At 38.5% G+C, this 26,453-nt stretch overlaps 1 protein-coding gene and 1 non-coding gene across 3 annotated transcripts in view; one reads left to right on the top strand and one right to left on the bottom strand.

The window, feature by feature from the left end:
* Nucleotides 1-24,456, bottom strand: part of TMF1 (TATA element modulatory factor 1) — a 42,865-nt gene extending 18,409 nt beyond the window's left edge. Inside the window, exons 1-8 of one of the 2 annotated variants that reach the window (XM_064275019.1) lie at nucleotides 24,095-24,456; nucleotides 20,216-21,420; nucleotides 18,099-18,202; nucleotides 17,262-17,388; nucleotides 14,276-14,381; nucleotides 7,877-8,019; nucleotides 7,460-7,626; nucleotides 6,848-7,004 (exon numbers count right to left, since the gene is read on the bottom strand). In XM_064275019.1, coding sequence (XP_064131089.1) covers nucleotides 6,848-7,004; nucleotides 7,460-7,626; nucleotides 7,877-8,019; nucleotides 14,276-14,381; nucleotides 17,262-17,388; nucleotides 18,099-18,202; nucleotides 20,216-21,420; nucleotides 24,095-24,236 — 2,151 coding nt within the window. In that variant the 5' untranslated portion in view covers nucleotides 24,237-24,456. The remainder of the gene's footprint in view (nucleotides 1-6,847; nucleotides 7,005-7,459; nucleotides 7,627-7,876; nucleotides 8,020-14,275; nucleotides 14,382-17,261; nucleotides 17,389-18,098; nucleotides 18,203-20,215; nucleotides 21,421-24,094) is intronic. The other variant, XM_003409797.4, reaches the window with a different exon arrangement.
* On the top strand, nucleotides 16,145-16,248 carry LOC111750630 (U6 spliceosomal RNA). Its single transcript, XR_002785734.2, has one exon. It is a non-coding gene; the product is annotated as a U6 spliceosomal RNA (small nuclear RNA).
* Nucleotides 24,457-26,453: the final 1,997 nt, after the last annotated feature.

Genomic DNA, 26,453 nt, shown 5'->3' with positions numbered 1-26,453 from the left:
CTAAAAAGGAATTAAAGAAAAAAAGTTCTAGATTCTGCTATGAAGTGCTCACCTGGCTGTTAAGTGAATAAAGCAATGTATAAAACCGTATAAACTATATTTTATGTCAGAAAGATGAAGAGATACAAATTAACATGGGTATGAACGTGTGTATACATAAATATGTGTATGTATATACGTAAATGTATACATATACATATTTTATTGCATTTACAAAAAGAAACACTAAAAAGATAAACAAAATGCTAATAAATTTGTTACCTATAGGCAAATGGGAAAGGGATTTAAGTTGGAAGGAAATCTTGTCTATGTATATTCTGCTATATGTTTCTCACTTTGGAATCACATGTTTTACATATTCAAAACATACAATTAAATCAAAAAGACATTGGGGTCAATGGGGAAAATAGTCTTTTCAACAAACGGTGCTAGGACAACCGGATACTAACATGCAAAAGGATGCATCTGGATCCCTTCCTCACATCATACATAAAAAATAACTCAAAAAAGATAAAGACCTAACCGTAAGAGCTAAAACTATACAACTCTTAGAAATAATACATGTGAAACTTGTGAAACCTTGGATTAGACAACAGTTTTTTAAATATGATATCAAAAGCACAAGCAATAAAAGAAAATAAATAGATAAAATGGACTTTATCAAGATTGAAACCCTTGGTGCATCAAATGACACTATCAAGATGGTGAAAAGACAGACCACAAAATGGGAAAAAATATTTGCAAACCATTTATCTGATAAGGGTCTAGTACTCAGAACATACAAAGAATTCTTACAACTCAAAAATAATAAGTAACCTAATTAAAAAACAAAGGGTTTGAATAGACATTTCTTCAAAGAAGGTATACAAATGGCACATAAGCACATGAAAAGATGACGTACATCAAGTCACCAGGGAAATACAAATCAAAACTACAATGAGATACCACTTCACACCCACCAAGATAGTTACAATGATACAAAAAACAAAACAAAAAACACCTGGACACAAGTGTTGGTGAAGATATAGAGAAGTGGGAACCCTCAAGTATTGCTGGTAGGAATGTAAAATGGTGCAGGTTCTGTGGAAAACAGTGTGGTGGCTCTTTAAAAAGCCAGAGTTATTATTATGACCTAGCAATTCCACTTGTATGTCCAAGAGAATTGAAAACACAGCTTCACACAAAAACTTGTACATGAATGTTCAAAACTGTATTCAGAATAGCCAAAAAGAGGAAACAACCCAAACATCCATCAACTGATGGATAAACAAAACGTAGTATATCCATATAATAAGAATATTATTCAGCCATAAAAAAGGACTGAAATACCAATACATTCTACAACATGGATGAACCAGAAAAACATCATGCTGAGTGAAAGAAGCCAGACACAAATGCCCACATATCGTATGATTCCATTTTTACGAATGTTCAGAATAAGCAAATCCATGAACACGTAAAGCAGATTAGCGGTTGCCAAGGGCTGGGGGAGTAGCTGCTTAATGGGTACAGGGCTTCTCTTGGGGAGATACAAGCGTTCTGGATTTAAGATAGTGGTCATGGCTGTACCCCATTGTGAACACTAAAAACCACTCAACCATACACTTTCAAATGGTTAAAACAGTGGATTTTATGTTATATAACGTTTTATGTCAATTTAAAACATTTTTTTTTTTTTTAATACAAGGACATTGGGAAAGAAAAACGCTCCCTAAAATCTGAAAACAAACAAACCTAAAGAATATATCAAGTTGGGTGACACAACCTACACAAAGAAAAACTATTTCGAAGGACTTCAGAACACAAAATATGAACTGCACGTTTAGTTCTAAGACCAAAAACAAGAAAAGCAAGGAAATTTCAAACTTTCTTCAGCAGATTTAAGGTTAGTAATAACATTATTATTATCATTAAGCAATTTTAAGTATAGTTAAAAGAAAGCAAATAAGTAACCAGGTAAATGTTAGGAAACAAGATTTTCTTGTTAGGAACAACATTTTCAGTGTAAGACAAAAGAGATGCAGGTATAAACAAAATCAAAAAAATCACTGAACAAATGGAAATGGGGAACCCAAGGTCGAGAAGGGGAGAGCGCTGACACATCACGGGGTTGGCAACCAATATCACAAAACAATCTGTATTAACTGCTTAATGAGAAATTAATTTGCTCTGTAAACTTTCGCCTAAAGCACAATTAAAAAAAAAAAGTAAAAAAATTAAAACCCTGTAATATTTAAACTGAAGTGGAAATATCAATATAATCTCACGATTTTTAATTCCTTTTAGAAGTAAGTATATATTCTCTGGCTCTGTCCACTAAAAAAGTCTAGAAGCAATAACAACTCATTAGGAAAAGGCATTCCTAACGAGCAAACTGTGGTCTCTAAATACCTGTCCCCAGTAAAGGAGACCAGAGCTACCTGGACAAAAATGTGCATAATGAGCCTGGGCTATTTTACTGTGCTGTCAAGGACTAATGTGGCTGTTTTCACTTCCTAAACTGCTATGACAAATTGGCATGAACTCGGTGACTTAAAACAACACAATTTATTCTCTCAGTTCACCAAGTTTCACTGAGACAAAATCGACATGTCAGCAAGACAGCATTCCCTCCAGAAGCTACGGGGGGAATCCGTCTCCTTGCCTTTTCCAGCTTCTAGAGCTACCTTCCTCGGCTCATCCTCCATCCTTAAAGCCAGCACTACAGCATCTTCAGATCGCTCCCTCTCTGCTTCCACCCTCACACCACCTTCTGCCTTCTGTGTCCAATCTCCCTCCATCTGTCATTTATACAGTTGCCTGTGGTTGCATTTAGGGCCTACCGAAATCATGGAAATTAATCTCCTAATCTCAAGTCACATCAGGAAGTCCTCTTTTGCCGTATAAGGTACCATTCAAGGATCCCAGGGGTTGGGATTTGGATATCTTGGGGGGGGGGGGGCAGGGCGGGGACCGGCATCACGTGGCCCTGGTCTCTGCACCCAGGATTGCTCAGGAGAGGGAGATGTGATACAGGCACTGAAGAGAAGAGAGCTGAGTCTGACATCAGAGTGATGCAACCAGACAAAGAATGCCAGCAGCCACCAGAAGCTACAAGAGGCAAGGAACAGATTCTCCTCTAGAGAGTCCAAAGGTCCATGGTCCTGCCCACACCTGGATTCTAGCCAGTGATACTGATTTCAGACTTCTGCTATCCAGCACTGTGGGTGAATAAACTTGTGTTGTGTCAGGCCATCAAGTTGTGGTAATTTGTTACAATAGCTATGGGAAAATACAGTGGTCATCATAAAAAGTCCCTTGAATCAGCTTCAAGGGGCTTTTTACTGGCTGAAGATGGGATAATTTGAACATGAATTAAAAACTACAATAGATTAAAACAAAATGAATATTTTAAATACCCATTAGTTCATATTGATACTTAAAAAAAAGTAAAAAAAAAAAAAAAGCAGCCAAAAAACTTAACTAGTCACCATTAAAAGTAGTTAGGGCACAACCCCCCTTTTCAAAGTAGCCAAATAAATATCTCTAGTTTATGTGAAAGTGCTTCATTCAATAAAATCTCAACTAACAGGTTTAGAAAAAATGGCATCGTTAGAAATATCACCATTTTGCAACCCCAAATAAATTAACTGATACAGCCAACCATCATTAAAAGGTGCTAAAACCTTCAGGAGAAAGGTCCATGGAGAATTTTACAATGAAAAGATCTGGCTGTCATCAAATAAGCTAATAAACCTTAGCACCACTAAAGGGAGCCACCAGCCGCGGTGTGCCTCCTGGTGCGACGTGGTAAGCAGCGCACTGCGCCACTCACCAAGTACTCTTGCCCAAAAAGCTGTCCTTAAATCTCACCAACTGAACTCCGTAAACTGTAATTTATAGAAAATACAGGGGCTAAGGAAAAACTTCAATGCCACCACAAGGAAGCAATCAGACACCTATAAAGTGGACATTATAAAGGACAAATAACTGGGTTTCTTCAAGAAGTCAATGGCATGGGGGAAAAGGAAAACTGTTCTAAATTAAATCATTTTTGAGATACTCAAGGAAATGTGAACAGATTAGACTTTACATATTAAGGAATTATTGCTATTTTGTTAGATGTGATAATGGTCAGTGTGGTTAGGTAAGAAAGTGTCCTTTTTCTTAGAAATGCATATGGATATTTTTAAGGGTGAAATGACAAAATGCCAGCAACGCACTTGAAAATCTTACTGCCACAAAAAGAAAAACAGAGAGATAAAGCAACTGTAGCAAAATATTGACATTACTGACTCTTACAAATAGGTATATGAGAGTTCGTTGTAATATTCTCTACTTTTAAGTATGTTTGGAAACTTTAATAATACAATGTTTAAAAAATTAATGTGTGTACACCCGTGTTCATTGCAGCATTGTTCACAATAGCAAAAAGATAGAATCAACCTAGATGCCCATCAACAGATGAATGGATAAACAAACTGTGGTACATACACACAACGGAGTGCTACACAACGATAAAGAACAATGATGAATCTGTGAAGCGTCTCATAACATGCAGGAATCTGGAGGACACTATGCTGACTGAAATAAGTCAATCACCAAAGGACAAATACTGTATGAGACCACTACTGTGAAAACTCATGAAAAGGTTTACACACAAAAAGAAACAATCTTTGATGGTTACAAGGACGGGGAGGGGCGGGGATGAAAAAACACTTAATAGACAATAGGTAAGTGGTAATTTGGTGAAGGGTAAGACAGTACACAATACTGGGGAAGCCAGCACAACTTGTACAAGGCAAGGTCCTGGAAGCTCCAAAGACACATCCAAACTCCCTGAGGGACCGAATTGCTGGGCTGAGGGATGTGGGGACCATGATCTTGGGGAACATCTACCTCAGTTGGCATAACATAGTTTATAAAGAAAATGTTCTACATTCTTCTTCCGTGAGTTGGGACTGGGGTCTTAAAAGCCTGTGAGCAGCCATCTAGGATACTCCACTGGTCTCACCCCTTCGGAAGCAAGGGAGAATGAAGAAAACTAAAGACACAAGGGAAAGATTAGTCCAAAGGACTAATGGACCACATCTACCACAGCCTCCACCAGACTGAGTCCAATACAATGAGATGGTGCCCGGCTATCACCACTGACTGCTCTGACAGGGATCACAATAGAGGGTCCCAGACAGAGCTGGAGAAAAATGTAGAACAAAATTCTAACTCAAAAAGAAAAGACCAGACTTGTCCTGACAGAGACTGGAGAAACCCTGAGAGTATGGCCCCCAGACACCCTTTCAGCTCAGTAATGAAGTCACTGCTGAGGTTCACCCTTCAGACAAAGATTGGGCGGGCCCATAAAACAAAACGAGACTAAAGGGGCACATCAGCCCAGGAGCAAGGACTAGAAGGCAGGAGGGAACAGGAAGCTGGTAATAGGGAACCCAAGGTTGAGAAGGGAGAGTGCCAATATGTTGTGGGGTGGTTAACCAATGTCATAAAACAATATATGCACTAACTGTTTAATGAGAAACTAGTTTGTTCTGCAAACCTACATCTAAAGTACAATTTAAAAAAAAAAATCAATTTGACAAAATAAAAGCAGCTCTATGAGAGGCAGGGAGCCCTGGTGGCACAGTATTTAAGAGCACGGCTGCTAACCAAAAGGTCAGCAGCTTAAATCCACCAGCCACTCCTTGGAAACCCTACAGGGCAGTTCAACCGTGTCCTGTAGGGTTGCTATGAGTCGGAATGGACTCGACAGCAACAGGTAACAGGTATAAGTGGCAGAGAAAGGTAGGACCACCTTCCACTGGAGTGACATAAAGAAAGGCATCAAAAAGGCTACAGAGCTGGAGCAGGGTACGAAAAGATGGTTACGATACTGCTGCGTAATCACCCACCAAAAAGAAATTCCAAGTAGAGGAAACAAAATGAGCAACAGTATCTTCTTTAACAATTGTACAAGTAGCTGTAGCAAGGGGAAACAGGGTTGTAAAGAGACTGCTGAGGGCTTTCAATGACTAGTCAATGAGCTGGGAAAGGCTAGAACACTTTTGGGTAGAAGAATAACTTAGTAGAAGCAACACTACACAAAGATCCACCCACAGGTGATAAACAGTATGGCTGTAGAATAAAAGCTTGGAGGTAGGCAACCAGGCAAATTAGATGGCTAATGCAGGCTAACATAACAATCTCATCTAGGCCTGAAACGAGAAGTATCTAAAAAGAGTGGCTCCTATTACACAAGAGCAAACCAAAAACAAAACAGTTGTATCCTTCATCCAAAGTCACAAGAACATAAGGCCAGAATCTTTATCTCCAGAAATAAGAATCTTATGCCCCTTTACGTAACAGAATTCCAATTTCAGAATTCTTTGATTATAAGTTATTTTGCATATAATTCGCATATAGTTAGCCATATTCAAACTCATTAACAAACATACGAAACGTGGGCCCAATAACTACATCCAAATTCTATTTGATTTTTTATAAGCCAAAGCCTCAGTTTTGTTTTGTTTTGTTTTTCTTTCTTCTGAGTTCCATGGATTCTCTCAAAATCACATGGAATATTTAGGATCTGTGTACATGTGGGCATTTTTCTGATAAAAGGGTCCCTAGCTTTCATAATGCCCTCAAATAGGCCTGAAACTAACAAGAAATTAAGCAGTACTGACTCAATGTAAGCATCACTTCAGCAACAGTTTTAAAAAACCTGACTAAGTTTAATACGATTCGGTACTCTGTGAAATATGCCCCACAGAATTATAAAGGAAATATAACACATGAAGTTTGATTCAGGCTAGCTAATAAACTGGTTAATTTGCAAAAGCATGAGAATTGTTTAAATTCCTTATCCATTGCTTACTTGAATCGCTAACGTTTCTTGCTGCTGACGGGCTTCCTCTTGGGCCTTCTCTAGTGCTGCAGAGAGCTCTTCTTTAGCTTTCATCTCACGACTGAGAGCAAACTCCTGTGCCTCACTATCCTTTGCAGCATTGGCTTTGTGAAGATCTGTAAGTTCTCTTGAAAAATCGGATTGACAATTTTTATTGAAAATAATATGAAGTAACACTACGGCTCCAAGTTAAGGCTGTTTCCATGTACCACAGTAATCTACAGAAAATGAGAGTTTAAATCCAGTGCCGTGTTGATTCTGACTCATAGCGACCCTACAGGAACAGAGTAGAACTGCCCCACAGAGCTTCCAAGGAGTGCCTGGCAGATTCAAACTGCCGACCCTTTGGTTAGCAGCCGTAGCGCTTAACCACTCCGCCACCAGGGTTTCCGAGGGAGAGTTTACCAGAAAATAAATGTTAGCTGCATAAGGACTCTGCTGAACTTGCTCTGAACAGGACCATGCTCACATATGAATGTTTGTAAGGGCTGCGAGTGAGCACATAGGAAAAAGAGTGTTTCTTCAGCATCTCACCCTGATAATTTGCTTCTAAACGGGTTGCATATTTACCCATGTTCTTACTTGTATGCACTGTCAAGAGCAGCCTGAATACTTCGATTCTTTTCCTCAAGTTCATCCACGTCTGCCTGAAGTCGGCCAAGATCTTTCTCCTGACGTTCTACCATGGAATTTAGCCTTTTAATATTTTCTCTATGTTGCTTCTCAACCTCTTCTTTGCCATCAAGGACCTGTGTTATAAAGACAGGTGAAAATATTTTTCAACAAGTAACACTTACCAGAAAAAAAAATTAATTTTATTCCGGGAATCTCAAGTGTTACATAATGGAGAAAGGTTTTAACATCTGTCAATTAGTTTGAGAATTCTTCTCACGTGACACTCCCCCATTAATCACTCTAAAGGCTCCAAAACCACGTCCCGCCACTCACACGGGAAGTGACGCCAACAGGCACATGTCGTGGATGACCTGTCATACTCACCTGTTTTAAATGCTGCAACTCCTCTTCTAGCTCTTTAACTTTTTTGTTGAGCTTTACAGTAATATTTTCATTTTCTTTATCTTTAGCTCTTAATTTCTTAATGATGTTAGAACTCTGCAGTTGCTGCTTTGAAAGTTTTTCTCCTGGAAACGGCAAAAGAGTACAGATTCAAATAATACTGATTTACTAAGATTCAGAGTATAATGTCTTATCTAACCAGTGACATAAAATGAGAGATTTTTAAAAAAAAAAATCACCATTTTGTAACGCCCACAGAACAACTGATTTGGACAACAATCATTAATGAATGTGCAAATTATCAGGTGCAAGGATTTTGGAGAGGAGCGTATTTATACAGTCTTAAGGAATTACTCTCATATATTACTCATTAATTACAAAGGAAAAACTCGCTTTCACAAGGGTGAAATCTGACAACGCCACCTTAACCAAGCGTTCAATTTTGACATCGGCAACTGTGGCCCAGCCTGACACTACATGCCTACTGATGTGATGGAATGGCAGCTACACTAGGATATTTCTTAGTGGAAACATTTCATTTGAATTTAATCATGAAGAAACCAACAAATTCCTGAACATGGGACGTTCTGTAGGACAACTAGCCTGGACTCCACAAAAGCTTCGATATCATGACAAACAGAGGACTATCCTAAATGCGTGGAAGACTTAAAGGGACATAACAGTCAAATGCAATGTACAAACTTTGATTATATTCTGGGTAGGGGGGTGGGATGGGACAGATGATCGGCTATAAAGGATAATTTTTAGACATAATGGGATAATTTAAAGACAACTGGGATAAATGATGAACTAGATGCTGGATTACACTTCTAAATTTATGTTCTCAGGTATGATTATGATGCTGTGCTTGTGAAAGAATACATTTACCCTTGAGAGATGCAGACTGAAGAATTTAGAGGTGGAGTGTTAGGGTACCTGTAGCTTACTTTCAAATTGTGCAGAAAGGTTGTGGGTGCGCATGCGCATACCCGTGCTCTTGCGTGCATATGGAAAAATATGTAAAAGGTGTGGCAAGTTGTTTACAGTTGATGAATTCTGAGTAATGAAGTAACTAAGTGTTTGCTACACTGTTTTGAACTTTTCTATGAGCTTGAAGTTTTTCAAAATTAAAAAAACCTTTAAAGACTTCGGGAATATAGAGGCAGTATATAAATACTCCCACCTCAAATCATTCCATTTTCTTTAAAAAGAGGTTCATTAAGCTAGAAAACCCAGCTCTCCCTCTGACTAAATTCTAAAATACGGATGGTCTCCGACTTAAAACAAATTCAAGTTACGACTAACCACACTTACAACCTTTTTTTTTTTTTAACGCACCTTATCATTTTTTTTATCATTAGTAATATGTACTACATACAAATGCTGCTGCACGTAATTTGCTAATGTTATAATTCTCAGATGTTCGATGCTATGCTGTATGGTTCAAAACAGTCACGCATAGAGCAGGCTATGGCCTGATCTACAGTGAGGTGGGTGTCAGTGCTGGGAGTGGTAACAGATACAATGGGCAATGTTCAACTCTAACGACACATGACAACGGAAACATGCATACGCCCGACAGCCATTCAGACCCTGACTTCATGGTTACGACACTGACTGGCTTCATTGTAGGCCAGGCCTATAGCGTGATCTTATTCAGCATTTCATACCATCAGAAGCATCAGTTGTTAATCTGAAGCTGAGCTGTTCAAGTTTCTCACACTATAACACTTGAACTGCTAATACCCCCAATGATATGCCTAGCAAAAGAAGTTATGCCACTGAAAGTTCTAATCCAGAAAAGAAGGTGAAGAAGGCTCTAAGATATGATAATAGAAAGCCAGCAGGATAGCATGTGGGAGAAGACTGTCTCATTTGACCGTTTCAATAATCATTAAGGATAAGAATAGGATTTCAGAGGCAGTTAAAGGAGCAATTGGTATAAATTCAACAACTTTAACAAGGAAGAGGCAAGGGCCAATCCACGAGATGGAGAAGCTGTTGATGATTTGGATAGAAGGCCAAATCCAGAAGAGGATTCCTGTGAGTTTACTACCGATCGATTCAAACAAAAGCATGCAGCCTTTTTGCAAATCTGAGGGAACAGCAAGGAGAAGGCTACATCGAATACTTTACTGCCTCCAAGAGTTGACTTCATCATTTCAAATGCAGATGTGGCTTATGTAATATGCATATACTGGAGAAGCAGAAAGCACCTATGTTGAAGCTTCTGAAAAATTCAAGGATGGGCTGGACAAGATAAGACAAGATGAAGAATATCTACCACAGCAGATGTTCAACGTGGACGAAACAGGTTTGTTTTGAAAGGAATGCCAAAATGGATCTATACTTAAAGAGAAGCAGAGTCGATGCCTAGTTTCAAGGCATTTAAAGGCAGAATCACACTGCTGCTTGGGGAAAAGCTGCTGGATTTAAATTTAAACCTTTTCTTGTTCACTGTTCTGAAAACCCCCAAGTATGCACTAACATTGACAAAAATAGGCTGCCTGTCTACTACAGAAGTAACCCCAAAGGCCTGGAGGACAAATGTGTTATTCAAAGACTGGTTTTTAAGTTGTTTCATCCTAGAAGTATGCAACTACTGCCTTGAAAACAGCATTCAAGACTCTGCTGCTACTTGATAATCCCCCTGGACGCCCTCCTCACGTACTTGATCTAAACCAAGAGGTGAAAGTGGCGTATCTACCTCCGAACATGACAGCTGTATTCAGCTTATGGATCAAGATGCAGTCGCCACCTTCAAGGCATACTACCTACAGACTATGTTTGCTGAAGCAATAGCTTCAACAGATGGAGGTACGGTAACATGAAGTGATTTCTGGAAGAATTATGATATTCTCTAGTATATCCGGAACATTGCATCTTCCTGGGGGATGTTGTGGGGCAATAAACACAAGGGTTATGGAAAAAAACTGCTGAGTTATGTGAACACACTCCAAGCATTTGATCAGGATAATAATGATGGAAGAGACTGGTGGAAGAACTGTCCATGTGGCAAGAATGCCGAATTTAGAACTTGGTATTACCAATGTGAAACAGCTCACAGACCAGGAGGAAGAGCAACTGACAAATCAGAACTTAGTAAATTCTGAAAAGGAAAGAAGTACTAAAGAAGAAAGAATGAGGAAGAGGGAGGAGAGAAATTGTCAAAAAATTTTACAGTGAAAGGAATAGCTGGAATATTTCTAAACTAAATCAGGGTGTTCGGTTGCTTGAAAACATGGACCCAAATGCTGATCGCTCTGCTAAAGTTGACAGGCAGATTCGGGAAGCAGTGCCACGTCACCACAAAATACACGAAAGAAAAAAAAGGACTATACAGAAAACTCTAATTTTTCTGACTAGAAATGCCATCCCCATTACCAGGGCTAATCCAGATGATCCAGAACCTTCCACAAGCAGCGTTACTACTGCAATTGACAACATACCAACTTTATCTAACTCTTGAAATAATGATGACCTCTATTTTATCAGTTCTTCCATTATTCTTCTAGTTTCGTTCTTAGATTGTGTTTTAAAATTATCTGTATTTCTAGCGAGATGAAAAAAACAGCTCCCTCTGGAGCCACGAAGGCTGGATGGACCCCTAAAGGTACTGCCCTGAAATAATCTTTAAGCCAAAAATACCCCCTGAAGTCTTCTTAAAACCAAACAATAGTTTAGCTTAGCTAGTAAAGAATGTCTGCCTGAGCACTGTGTTCCTTTAAGATCTATCTACATGAGATTAAATTGACAACAGCAACTCAAAAGATTAGAGAGGAACCTCAGGGATCAGTGATTTCATGTTAATGCGGGAGGAACAACTCAGAAAAGGAGGGTGTGACTGGTTGTACAACACCAAGAATGTCATCCCCATCACTGAATTGTACATGTAGAAATTGCTGAATTGGTGTTATATTCTGCTGTGCATATTCTCAACAAGCACAAAAAATAAATTTCAAAAAAAAACTCCCTAAAAAATTGACAAAACTTTGTGCATCCTTAAGAAAGCTCCTAAAAGACAGGAATTGTGTCATACATGTTATTGTATCAAACTCAGTCCCTGAATACTAGTTGTTCAGAAAGATTTACTAACTAACTGAAATGCTGGACAAATGAAGTGACTGATTCCAGCTGTTTTCAAACATGACACTCGCTCTGAAAATTCACTTAAGTTCAATGATTTCAGCACAGAAATGCTCGTCTTACGGCTCTTTGTAACATTAACATTTTAGAAATAAATATCCAAAATTAGGAAAATGGTAAAACAAATTATGGTATATCCACATAGTGAACTTTAATACAGCCTTTAATAATGATAAACCATTTAATGGCACAGAGAAATGTTTTTTTAAAAAAAAGGATTGCAAATTACATATATGATCTTTATGTTTAACATAAATTTAAAAAAGTATTAAAAAAAGACTAGAAGAAAATATGTTTAAGAGTTCATAGTTCTTTACAAGGAAGGATTATAATATTTTTTTCATTCTTCATACATTTTTCTGTAACAGAAAATTCAGCAAATAGCAAACATTCTTCTTGTAACAAGAAAAATTTTAATTAAGAAAAAGAAAACTCACTTCACTACCCTTTCCAAAACCGCCTCTTCTCTAAGACATGACATAAAGAAATTCAGTGTTCATTTGTAATAATTTATCTGGTGATGGATTTTTGACTTCATGATCCTGGTAATTATAAATGTTTTCATAACAAAATACTTAAAAACTGAAAAAATTTAAAATGAATATAATGAAAAATCGACTATCAAGATGCCAGAGCAATACAGTGACAACTTTATATCACCTAAATTAAGGATTCAGGTATTACATGAACTCCAGAATTATAACCTTCAAATTTGGTTCCAACGGTGGTTTTTAAGATCTGTTACAAGCTCTTTGTTAGGGACACACAAACTTCTATTTTTTCAGGGACTTATTGTTTTATTCCCCTAGAAACAAAAACGTTCTTCCAGCTTAAGAAATGCCGAGCATGTTCTTCCCTTTTGGTTTTCTAACTCCAGGTCTTTGCACATTTCATTATAATACTTTGTCTTCTCAAGCCGCCCTTTGAAATCTTCTGTTCGGCTCTTTTACTTCATCATTTCTTCCTTTTGCTTTAGCTACCCAAGAGCAAGTTTCAAAGTCTCTTCTGACATCCATTTTGGTCTTTTCTTTCTTTCCTGTCTTTTTAATAACCTTCTGCTTTCTTCATTGTACATCCTTGATGTCATCCTAGAACTCCTCTGGTCTTCAGTCATTAATGTTCAATGTGTCAAATCTATTTTTGAGAAGGTCTCTAAATTCAGGTGTGATATACTCTAAGGTTGTCCTTTGGCTCCCGTGGACTTGTTCTAATTTTCCTCAGCTTCAACTTGAACTTGCATATGAGCAATTGATAGCTTTTTCTTCAGTCAGCCCTGGCCTTGTTCTTACTGATGATACTGAGTTTCTCCATTGTCCCTTTCCACAGATGCAGTCGATTTGATTCCTGTGTATTCCATCTGGTGAGGTCTAAGTGTATAATCGCTATTTACGTTGGTGAAAAAAGGTATCTGAAATGAAGAAGTTGTTGGTCGTGCAAAATTCTATCATGCAATCTCTGGTGTAGTTCTATCACCAAGGCCATATTTTTTTAACTACCAGTCCTTCTTTGTTTCCAACTTTCGCACTCTAATCACCAGTAATTATCAATGCATCCTGAATGCACGTTTGATCGATTTCAAAGTGCAGGAATTGGTAAAAATCTTTAATTTCTTCATCTTTGCCCTTAGTGGTTGGTGCATAAATCTGAATAACAGTTGTATTAACTGGTCTTCGTTGTAGGCGTATAGATATTATGCTATCACTGACAGAGCTGTGCTTTAGGATCAATCTTGGAATGTTCTTTTTGACGAAAATGTGACACCGTAACAACATATATATATATCCAACTCTGCATCTAAGTCTTTATTCCTCCATTAACTGCCAATTACCATTTCTGAGGTTTAAATCCAAACCTTCCTGACTTTCACACCTTTTATTAGGAAGTAGCAATTAGTCATGTCACAAATATTTTTCCTGTACCTAACGATATTTTTTACTGTTCCAAAAATACTTATAACACAATGTTTGCCAATTTTTTTTTACACATGTACAATTTAGCGATATCAATTATATTACATTTACAACCATCACCAATAATCACTGCCAAATTTTCCATCACCATAAACAGAAACTCACTGTTTCTTTTACCATGAATCTTCCTCTCCCCCTCTCTCCTACCCCTAGTAGCCACCAATAAAACTTTGTTTGGTCTCTATATCTTTACCTATTCTAGATATTTCATATACTGTCCTTACAATATTTTTCATAATCAGCTAAATACTTTAACTTTATGTACCTTCTTCCATTAATCCTCGAATCTGCTCGTCTTTCTCTTTCAAAAGGTCTGCAGTTTCACTACTATTTAACCTTGTGGCAAGTTCTTCTTTTATACTTTTCATTTCCTAACGCAAAAAAAAAAAATTGTGAATAACATAAAGAATTACTTCATTCTAGTTGTATTTTCCAATTTTGTTCCATATTCAAAGAAGCCATCATTAATCACATTCCCTATAACCCACTGCTATCGAGTCAATTCCATCTCATAGTGACCCTAACAGACAGAGTAGAGCTGCCCCATAGGGTTTCCAGGGCTGTCTGTAATCTTTACAGAAGCAGACTGTCACATCTTTCTCTCATGGAGATGCTTGTGGGTTCAAACCACCCACCCTTCAGTTAGCAGCGGAGTGCTAAACCACTGCACCACCATGGCTCCCTATTTAAAAAAAAAAAAAAAAAACCTACTGCCATCAAGTTGATTCTGACTCAGGGCGACCCTGCAGAACAGAATAGAACTGCCCCATAGAGTTTCCAAGGAGGACCTGGTAGGTTCAAACTGCTGAACTCTTGGTTAGCAGCTGTAGCACTTAACCACGACGCCACCAGGGTTTCCATGGCTCCCTATAGGAGTCTATAAATTTTGTCTAAGTAAACCTGAGTTTACTACTTTGGTTAATTAAGACCAAGAAAACAGCTTTGAAAATGACATGCAAAACCTAAATTCATATATAAACAGGTTTTTATATGGAAATATAAATGAGAGCAAATTAACTTCCAATACTCTTCTTCCATATCTCTAAACATATCTTCTACAGGTTAAAGATTCTGCGTAGAACATCTCAAAGAGTACATGTCTCCATCTTCCACTGTCTTTACCTTCCTCATCTAGAACTCTCTGCACTTGCTCGCGTGTGTGAAATGGAAGGAAAAACATCATTATGAGGCGTCCATCTATTTCAAAGCGGAGACTCAGCAGGACAAAAAGTCAAGACAGTATAACTTTTAAAAGTACATCAGAAGAGTATGATGATGAGGAAGTGTTCTATGATTTAATATTTGATTTAAAAACTAAGCTCTAAACTAAATAATACCTACAAACAACTGACATTAAGTATTTAAATGGCGTTTTGTATCCATTGTCATTTAATCCTGACAACAATCCTATGAGGGAGGGACTTGTGTGATTCAACTACACAAATAAGGAAACTAAGACCTCGGAAGGTCAGACATCTACTAAGTGGTAGAGTTATGACTTCAAGCCAGGTCTGTGCGTCACCAAAGCCCATGCTCTGAACCATTCACAACATTGATATATATTTTCCAGCTGTCAAAATTTGATTCACTCATGAGGGTCCAGTAAGAATGTCATGTCTTCCATAAAACCTTCCTCAATTCCCCACTTCAGAATCCATCCTCTGTATCATTCCAAACTGCTTATTCATCTCTGTCTAGAACCTATTTCATTCTTTCTAGCAGGACATAGTTGACATTATCTGTCTCCCTCCATCACTAGAAAAGTAAACTCACTTAAGGTAATTCAATTTACCTTTGAATTCCCTACAGATCCTAAGCAGGGGGGTTATATATGGCAGTACACATAAAATGTGTACGCTGAGTTGGATCTGTTTTGTCACGTATAGTTAATGGTTTGGATCTATTTTAGGTCTACAGTTCTAAAGGTACCAGTGAAAACAAACACTACCTAAAATCTAGTTCTTTGATTAGAGAGATCCAGATGGAATACAGCAGGGACAGGAAGAGGTAAAGCTGGTTATGTAGTCTCAAGTTGTTGTTAGTGTCTAAAATGAGCCACTTAATAAAGGCAACCAGGTAGACGGAAGTATAGAAGTGTACGACAGACTTATTTTCCCTAAGAGTATACTCAGAAGTGCTCGCTTCAGCAGCACATATACTAAAATTGGAATGATACAGAGATTAGCATGGCCCCTGCTCAAGGATGACACGCAAATTCGTGAAGCGTTCCATACGTTTGAGGGTTAGAAACTGGCAAAACGGTCACGAAAGGAGAAACTGGAAGGAGGGAGCGGGCTGACTCATTAGGGGGAGAGTAAATGGGAGTATGTAGTAAGGTGTATATAAGTTTATATGTGACAAACTGACTTGATTTGTAAACTTTCACTTAAAGCACAATAAAAATTATTTAAAAAAAAAGAGAGTATACTCAGAAATATAAATATTAGCATTAACACTGAAGTTAATAAATACTAACTTTAAGGGGGAAAGCAGCCTAATGGAGAAGGGCAAATGCTGAGTCAATGTTACCACTAATAGTTGGGATTTGACCTTAGCTGGCTACCAATGTCTATAATAGCCAACTATTCCAAGTTAGAAGGATGAGGACAATGGTTCCCAATCAGGGGTACTTTTGTTTCCAGGGGCCATTCGGCAATGTTTGAAGACATTCTCAATTGTTACAACTGGGGTTCATGCTGCTGGCATCTCATGAATAAAGGCTAGGGATGCTGCTAAACAGCCAATAACGCACAGCACAGCCCCACACAACAGAATTATCCAGTCCAAAATGCCAATAGCACCAAGGCTAAAAGTTCTGCATTAGAATAAATCAATATTATGCCTTCTAAAAAAGTTAGTTACCATTATAAATTTATATTTTAAAATTATTTTGGCTGGAATAGCATATATAATATGTCTGAAGTGGTAGGAAAATAGTATACAAGAGTAATGATAAACTCTTTCATTTACATTGAGATTTAATTAACACTTACAAAAATTATCCTAATCATTGTTGCTATACACCTTGCCAGAATTTATATGTAATTTATACTAATAAATATTTGTTCAGACTTTTTAAAGTATCAAAAGTCTGTAATTTTATCACACCAAAAAAATCTATAATTTAAGTGTTAATATACTACTTGGACTCCCTTTATTTCTCTTGTTTCTAATACCAAAATGTTATGAACGCATTACTCAAAAATCTGTATCTTTATATAGTTTTTAGTATTATTTTAAAGTCTCATTACCTTTTTAGCAGCATCTCTCTCTTTGCAGGCTAGCTGAACTTTCTTTTCTGCTTCTGCAATTCTTTGAGTAAACTCATCTTTCAAGGAAGAAATGCTACTGCTTTCTTCTTTCACTCTGAACATTTCACTAAATTCAAAATAATATTTAATAATAAGGATACTGCTTATATATTCTGAAGGTAATATGATGAGCTCACTTCTCAAAAGGAAGATAACATTGTCTCTAACACATACTTTGTTAAAATAGACCAGTTCAAGGCCTGGTCACTTTTAAGAGAAAAATTACTTGCTTAATTTGTTTAACATACCACCAAAAAAAAACTATTAAAAAGTAAAAACTTTAGTAATGTTTTATTAATAATAAGAAAAAATAAATATCATTTTTCATTTCTGAAAGTTGAAACTGATTTTATCATCATTTTAACTTGGGGAAACGTATTTCAATCCTCTTGCATAACATTTTTCCAATCAGCTCCTCAAAACAAACCAATATTTAGAATTTTTAAATTACGATATCGTAGTTTTCTTAAATACATTTGTTTAAAATCTCTAATACTAAAAGCTTATTAATGATAAAAGAGCTGGGTTTTTTTATTGTTGTTTTGTTTTTGTTTTTTTGCAAAACAACTCTCTTCAATGCCAAATGTAATCTAATAAAGATAATTTGAGGAGAAAAGTAATCTCTATGGAAAAGTAGAATTGAAATGCTATTCAATTTTCAATAAACAAATTAAGTTACAAGACATCTTAACTTAAAAAAATTCCTAAATAACAATGATGTAAATGGACCTCTTCAATGTGTACAAAAATAATTATTCACATCTGTGAGATACTTACTCTTTTAGGTTATCATAGGCTTCTTCCAGAAGTGCTTTTTCTTTACTAAGAGATAATAACTGAGCCTCCCTTTTTTCCAGTTTCTCATTCAGAAAATCAACTGTCTGGATAAGGAGAATACACAAAAGTCAAAACATTTAACTTTAAACGGCCATTTTTACACGCAAGTGATGAGTTGTAGAGGCAATCCAATCACTAGAATAAACAAAACAGCATTAACTCATAAAAAGAATAAAAGAATTAAAATCAGTATTAGGAACACAGTGGATTCAGAACAAGAACATTCATCTAGCTGGTACGAGGCAAGTCAGTACAACTCCAGAGCGCTGCAGTAGAAAGGAGAACAACCACTTTTGTACACAATGAGGCAGTATCTAATTGAAGATCTACATACCCTTTGATGAAGAAAATTCCACTCTGGTACACCTCAGAGGAGAAAACTCTTCCGTGTGTGCACTAGGTAACATGTACAAGATCATGTGTACCAGCTTGTTTGTAACAGCAAAAACCTGAGAACAATCTGAATGTTCACCAAAAGAGGTGGGGAGATAGATGAAATCAAGTTCAAGGACAGGGCTTCAAAGTCCCTAGTAATATTCTATACCTATCTTAGCTGGGCATTTCAATTCTAATTGAACTGTCTGTTTTTATACATTACTCTTCAACCTAAATACAAAATATATACTTTTTTTGTATGATACATTTCATTTAAAAAATAAAAGTAATTTTTGAAAACCCATAGGCATGTAATTTTATACATATCAGTATAAAGCTAAGCAAAAAGTAAAGCTATTTCCTTAGTTCCTGCAAAAACAATAACACTTGTGTTTAAGGGGAAGAAGGATGCCTTTGGGACTCAAAATAAGATTTTACCTGAGTTAAATCCAAGATTATTTTAGAAATCGCTAACCTCCTTAAATACACTGAAAATACTTCAAAAATATCTTATCGATAGTAATTAGTGTTGGCTTCTAGGAGTATGAACTGCTATTATAACTTTAAGACATTATATGCATGGTATTTTGTTTGTGAATAATATTAAACCTAGGTAAGAGAAGCTGGCTGGTTTTTTTTTTTTAATTAAATAATGCAATGTATGGCACTTACAGGACATTTCTTCGAGACATCCTGTATTTCAGAGGAGCCTATTAAAGATGTCAGATCCAACTCAATTTCTATATCTAAAAATCATAGGAAAAACCAGAACTGTAACTTAATGTTAAAGAATTTATGCCACTTTTCTTTTGTACATTATTGGATAGAAGCACTTTGTCATCTGTTCCTAAGTAATGCCTTGGTTCCTTGGACATTTCCCTTTCTTTTCCTGTGAGATAGCTATCAATAGGAGATATCAAAAATGCCACAAAAAGAAAACAAAGTGAAACAACTAATAACACCAGAAAAGCATCAATAATAAATCTAAAGACTACATTTTCATTTAAGATTTACTACCAATAACGTTAACATGCAAAAAAAATGTTTTATAATATAAGGAAAACCATGATATTTAGATTTGTTTTAACATCTCTATCTGCAAAGGAAGGAAACCCTGGTGGCATAGTGGCTAAGTGCTACAGCCTCTAACCAAAGGGTTAGCAGTTCAAATCCGCCAGGCGCGCCTTGGAAACTCTATGGGGCAGTTCCACCCTGTCCTATAAAAAAAAAAAATTTTTTTTTTTTTCTTTTAAAAAAAGAAATTTTTGTCCTATAGGGTCACTGTAAGTCGGAATGGACTCGACGGCACTGGGTACTGGGTATCTGCAAAGGAGTTGAAGATGTTAAAATAAGAAGACAGTCCTTTGTAAACTGATACGCTCACCAGCATGAGAGGATTTAAGGTGGTAAGGACTCACCAGCAAAGAAGACAGTAACTTTTTCATGATTAGTTACAGTGAAATACCAACTTATTTTACAATAGTTTCCTTGGAGACATTCCAAAGAACTTAATATCATTAGTTCTTGAATTGTAAGGTCCTTAAAGCCACACTGTGATGACACAAAATCTATCTTTTTTAATCAATACAAATCATTATGCATCACTGAAAATTTTTTTAAAACAAATTAGTTCCATCTCCGAAAAGCATATCCTAAAAAGCCCTTCTACTTTCTAGAATTACCTTGCAAACATCTTCCTTCTCAGGAAGTGCTTCTGGCTGACTTTCAGCAGGTTCGCTCTGCTCAGCCTCCTTGTCGGAGATAGCACGCCCTTCCGTTATTGGTGGAGAAGAAAGCAAGGTATCAGGCTGCTCACAGTTCACAGGAGTTGCACTTCGTCCGCTTTCTTCCATTTCCATTTCCTCAGTGGGTATGATTGTTTCATTTACTTCTTCTTCAGATTTTCCTTCAACAGACTCAACTATTTTAGTCTTTGGAGTTGAAGAATGAACTGTAACAGGTACTGACGTATATCCCTTGCCTGACAATTCATCGTCTGAATTGATTTCGCTTACGCTCCGGCTATCTAATGACTGTACGCTAAACGAGTCTATCCTTTCAAAGGCATCGGAGGAGCAGCAACTCTCGTTGAGTTTGTGGAAATCATCTAAACGGTTATATTCAGGACAAGCAGATGCAGAGAGAAGCTGAAACGACGTCTGCATCAGGTGAAGGCTGGATTTTGAATCTGCGGTTTCTTGTCTCGAACTTGCTGAGCTCTCACTTATTACACTCTCGTGATCTAAAACTTCAATATCACTGGTGGTAGAAGTTCCTGACGAGAAGGTACTAACAGGAGGAGATGGTGTATTGCTCTGTCTGTCTTCGTGTTTTTGTTCCTTAGGTTCCAAAGCCACGTCCTTCGTTTCTGCTGTGAGAGACGGAGTGGAAATGTTAGACCCGCTTTCTGTAGTTGTTTTCACATTAATTACACTTTCAGAGACTTCTGGAGGTTCAGCTGGCACCTCCACGTCAGACTCTTTGTTAACAATTTCTTCATGCGTGCCTTCAGTTTTAGGGGACAGAGCATCTTCTGCCAGAGTTTGCCCTGATGCACACGGAGAGGCCTCTTGGACCTCTGACTCTGTCGTTTCAGTTGTTCTTGACTGTCCCGTGTGCAAGGATTCCTGTAAAGGGCTTTTCACTTCCTCTTCCAGTCGTTGTGATTTAGCTGGAGGTTTTGATACCACTGGACTCTTCTGAATGGTCTGGACATCCACTGGAGAGAGAAAGGCACTAAAGAAATTTTCAGATTCATCCACCACAGTCCTCCGAACTGGCTTTGTAATTGCTTTCGGAGAGGCTATCGGTGGGCTCTGAGGCTCAGTGCTCGATTTTAAGCCCCAAGTTGAAGTATCCCATCCTCCACTAACAGACGGACTTATTCCTTTGACAAAAAAACAGAACATACATGTTATTACTTATTGTTATTATAATCAATATAAATACAAATAAAAAGAAAGAAAAACTATGGAATATAACCTGTAATTTGCCTCCATTAAAACTCCTTGCTTACTACATAATTTATTAGTTTCCAGGTTAACTTGAGCCTTAAAGAGGAAAACTGGTATGAAATCTACCTATAAGGGACTAGGAACACAGGTAGAAGACTCAGCCTGGCCTGGCCAACCAGAAGGAAGTAAAGTACGTCATTCCCTCCCACAACAAATAAGAAAGTAATGACATTTGTTATATAACCCATGGTAAGTCCAAGACAGATGCTTCACCTCACAAGAACATGCACCTCACTTTCAGGTGACGACAAAATGACCCTACCTGCTATTTGGTTTCATGTTAATTTCATTCTTGCAATATCAACAACAAAACACCGTCATAAGCTAGAGGGCAACGCTCAATAACTGAACCCAAAATATTAGCGACAAATATCCTTTTCCAAAGATAAAATTAAATTGATGGGAATAGGAACTTCTAGAGAACAAATTCATTCTCATCCACTTAATGATAAGCCCATCCTCCAAGTCCTGTTCTCCAAACGCACTCTAACGGACAAGTTGTGTTCTCGTCCCATATGCCAAAATATATCAGCAATCAGGAGAATGCCATTATGAATTTCGGAAATAGGCTTTTTTTTTTTTTTTTTTAGAATTATTACTTTTTTGTAAAGACGGTTGGTGAACTCGTGCGTCAAAGCAGAACCGTGTGCCACAGGATTTTCAATGGTTGTCATCTTTCAGGAAGTAGGCTGCCAGAACTTTACTCAGGCGTCTCTGGGTAGATTCGAGCTGCCTTTTGATTAGTAGCCAAGGGCAAAATGTTTGCGCCACCCAGGGACTCCACAGTTTACACTAAAACCAAACCCACTGCCGCGGAGTCAATTTGAACTCATAGCCACCCTATAGGAGAGAGTAGAACTGCCCCATATGGTTTCGAAGGAGCGCCTAGATTCAAACTGTCCACCCTTTGGTTAGCAATTGTAGCTCTTAACCACTACGCCACCAGGGTTTCCTATAGTTTACATTAGGATTAAAAAAAAAAAAAAATCCCACTAAGGAGAAAACTATCTTCCGGATAAAAAAAGGTAATTATTGTGTCAGTCACAAAAACAGATACTACTACAGAGCCCCAATGATAAACAAAAATGGCATATTCCCTAAACTGCTTAAAGCATATCTTTTTAAAATTCCTATCTTCATTTTCTAAATTTAAAAGTGGTTGAGCAGAATTATCACAAATCCTACACACTTAGAAGATCGTGCAGGGAACTCAAGTAACTAAAAGCTCCTAAAACCTGTCAAGTCCTATTAAAGTCTATCCTTTAATATGACATCAAAAATGGTTGAGATGAAAAGTATGTAGGAAATCTCAGTTTGGGAAAATAGTTTTATGTCCACTTGAGCAGTATATGCAAAGGGGGGGGGGATGCCAAATTTAAGATGCAAAGGAATAAGCAAGATTAGGCCTACTGATTACATTGATTAAGTCATCTTAATGAATGACAGCAGTCAAGTTTGCTTCTTGGAGTATAATATATAAATTCCAGGGTTATCTGATATCCATTAAAATTACTCCATTCTGAAGACTTCTAGTCACCCTTGAACGACTGCAGTGAGAAACGCAGTAGGTGATGGCTACACGTTTATAACGTTTCACTAAAACCTGAGGCTATTCTGGAGAATCTGCTTCAAAAAATAAAGTACATAGCACGATTCAAGCCCCAGCTTTTGGTAAACAAATATTTTTATATTTAAACATATTTTGTTTCCTCTGAAGTTTGGTAGTTGAACATCTTATAAAAAGCAATAGGATCAAAATATCTTAAAGTGAGGCACCTCAAAGTTAGGTTCTGACTTTTCAAGATGTAAAATTAAAAATAAAAAGGAGAAAGAAGGAATAGTCAAGAATAACTTTTTCTTTATCACACGAAGGTTCATACCCCCAAAACCTGCAAATCTCTACCCCACACACCAGAATGTTAAACTCTTCCTTGGGCTTAGAGCTCAAAGCAAAGATCCTGGAAAGATTACGCTCACCGGATCTGACAAATAGAGACCTGGCTATTTAGAAATAAAATGTGATGCAAACCAAAAACCTTGGGCCATAGTTTCCGTGAGTAATACCTCTAGTATATTCGGTCCGCCACCTGCTGTGTGACCCAGGGCAAGTTACTTAGCCTCTCAGAGCCTCCTAGCTCGAGGAGATGTTTTGAAGACTGGAAAGCCATAAAGCACGTCACGCGCTGCCAAGCACAGAGAGCTCACTAAATGTTAGCTATTGTTCCTCCTACCCCTGCCGATTAACAACTTCAGATCTTGGCACCGACTGGAGGTTAGGGAAAGCTACACTTGCCACCGTGCCAAGGGAGGACGCAGGGGCGCCATCGACATCAGCTCACACCCGAGGCCGCCCAGGGGCAAGAGGGCGCCTGGGCTTGGGTTTTCCTCCGGAAAAAGGCAAAGACCGACTCACAGCACAGAAGCACCGGGAAGGAAGCGGGCCGGGGAGAAATCGCTCCTCAGACCCACGCGAGGAAGGGCTGTCACTTAACCCGTCTGCCTCGGAAGGGACGCCGGCGGGGCCCGCGGGTCGCGGCTCCCACTCACCCGGCTCTCCGTAAGGAATGGGGTCGGCCCAGGCGCCCGGCTCCTCTTCCTGGATGTCCAGCACCCTGTCGATGGACTTCTGGGCCTGGGACAGCGCCTGTTTGGCGAAGCTGGAAAGCTGGGAGGCGTTGAACCAGCTCATCTCCGCTGCTCAGCCGCGGTGACGGCAGCGGCTCCGAGGGAGAAGGCCGAGGGCCAGGCCGCCCGGGCTCCAGCCCGGGGACGGGGGTGCAGCGGTCGCCCTCACCGCCTTGTCCACTCGGCCGGCTGTCAGCGGGGTGCCATGACCGGACCGCCTCCCCCGAGCCCGAGAGACCAGACCCTCAGCCCTTCCAGCACAGCCGAGGCGGAAGGCCGGCCTGCGCATGCGCTGCCGTGTTCCACGTAGACAACTCCTGAATCCCGGAGCCCAGAGGTTCCGTCGAGAGCCGGAAGAACGAGGGAAAGAACGTGGACGTCACATCCGGAGGCCCCGAGTTGCTCTTAGTTACCGAGGAACGCGGAACAAGGGTTCCGGCCGAGTACAGATTCCGGACGCGGAACGGGCAATCACCCAAGGGCAAAACTGTGGCCACCAGCAGAGGCGAACCCTCGAGGGGAATGAGAGAGCTTTCTGTGGGCCCCTTCCCTTACGTGCTATGAGCCAGAGCCCTGCCAGCAGTAATTGGAAAAAAAAATCAAGGAAGCTTAGGTGTCACAGTGCCCTTACTCTTAGCCCTTTGTCTTAAATATTTAATAAGCTCTGTGTGAACCTGGCCTTCGGGAGGCACCTGGTTTGAGTTTGCGTGAAAAGACTCAAGATCGTATAAAAGACTTGCCTCAGCCCATCGTACGGAAATAAAGAGCCGTCTTCCGCAACAAGCATCTGAGTAATGGGTCGATACAAGAACACACATAGACGCTGTCTCCAAACACTGGAATACGTGGTGCTGAAGGCGCAAACTTCATCTCACAATCGACACCCACAGCACTAAAACTTGCCCTATTAATGTGCATGGTACCTATTACTTAAAATGCAACTTTTTCTTTGTGCAATATTTTAGCAAACAGTTGGCCACATGAAGAAATCTTACATTTCTGGCTTTCCTGTTCGGTCGACAGCTGTTTGGTTTATCCCCCCCTCCCCCCACCCACAATGTTAAATATAAAATTCTACCACTATTCAAAAGCCAGATTTCATGCAAAAATCCAGGTTTGCAGCTTCTTTTTCAAAAACTGGATATCCCCGTGGTCGTATTACACACGCCCTTGCTGTGGTTACTTGCTTTACCTGCCTGTGCCCCATAGACATTTTCAGTTTTTTACCCCACTACAAGGCACTATGCCATAGAGGAATTTTCTGTTCCTTAAAAAAAAAAAATGCAGATTAAAACCCTATTCTTGAGAGTTATGACTGTTTTCCAATCATTTTATCTAACGTCAATAAATACTTGCATGTCAAAACTTACAATTTAGTAATCTACACAAGTAGTGGAAACCCTGGTGGCAGAGTGGTTGAGAGCTACAGCTGCTAACCAAAAGATGAGCAGTTCACATCCACCAGGTGCTCCTTGGAAACTCTACGGGGCAGTTCTACTCTGTCTTACAGGGTCGCTATCAGTCGGAATCGACTTCACGGCAGTGGGTACACAAGTAGTACTAAATAGCTCTGATACTCTCAAACAGCTCAAATAGTCTGGGGAAAAGGTTTGGGGCACATAAGGGCTGGAACCCCTATTCCAAGAATCCCTTATTGTACAGCTTTGGGTAAATGACCCAGAACTATTCAGCTCTCAAATGTAGGTACTGTCACCTTCTCAAAAGGCTACTTTAAGAATTATTATATACCACCTGTATTCAGGAGGGGTTAATAGTAGCTCCCTAACTTTCAGAAATTTAAGCTGAATCTATAGCTTTTTAAGTAAAGCATATACATTTATCCTGTATGTTTACTAATAAAATTATTTGTCAAATATGGAGCTAGAACAAATAATAAATGAAAACCCAGTGACAGGTAATCACAAAGTTCTTAAATTAAAACAACTAAAAAAAAAAATTGCCTCTATGTCAAGAACAAAGAGTATGAACAGGTACTACATGTTCCCCTATTAAGATAACTAGAATCCATTTTTAGTACTTGCTTAGCTTTGCTTTAAGCCTTAGTCCTTTAAGGGAGAAAAAGCATTTTGAAAGATCATAATAAAAAAATATATTATTATGCTATTTCATTAACATTATTGGTAGCACAAGTTAAACTAAATCAATAGATCTTCAGTGCAGAAATCACTAACAGAAGTATTTAGAGACAATAAAAAAAATTTTGTTGGCAATTCTGTTACACATTTAAAAATTATTTCTACATTACTATGGAACTACTTAA

This window comes from Loxodonta africana, chromosome 22 (genome assembly GCF_030014295.1).
Source record: "Loxodonta africana isolate mLoxAfr1 chromosome 22, mLoxAfr1.hap2, whole genome shotgun sequence".
NCBI classification, from domain to species: Eukaryota; Metazoa; Chordata; class Mammalia; order Proboscidea; family Elephantidae; genus Loxodonta; species Loxodonta africana.
Note: the sequence above shows the minus strand (reverse complement) of the source record. Positions and strands in the feature narration are given on the sequence as shown.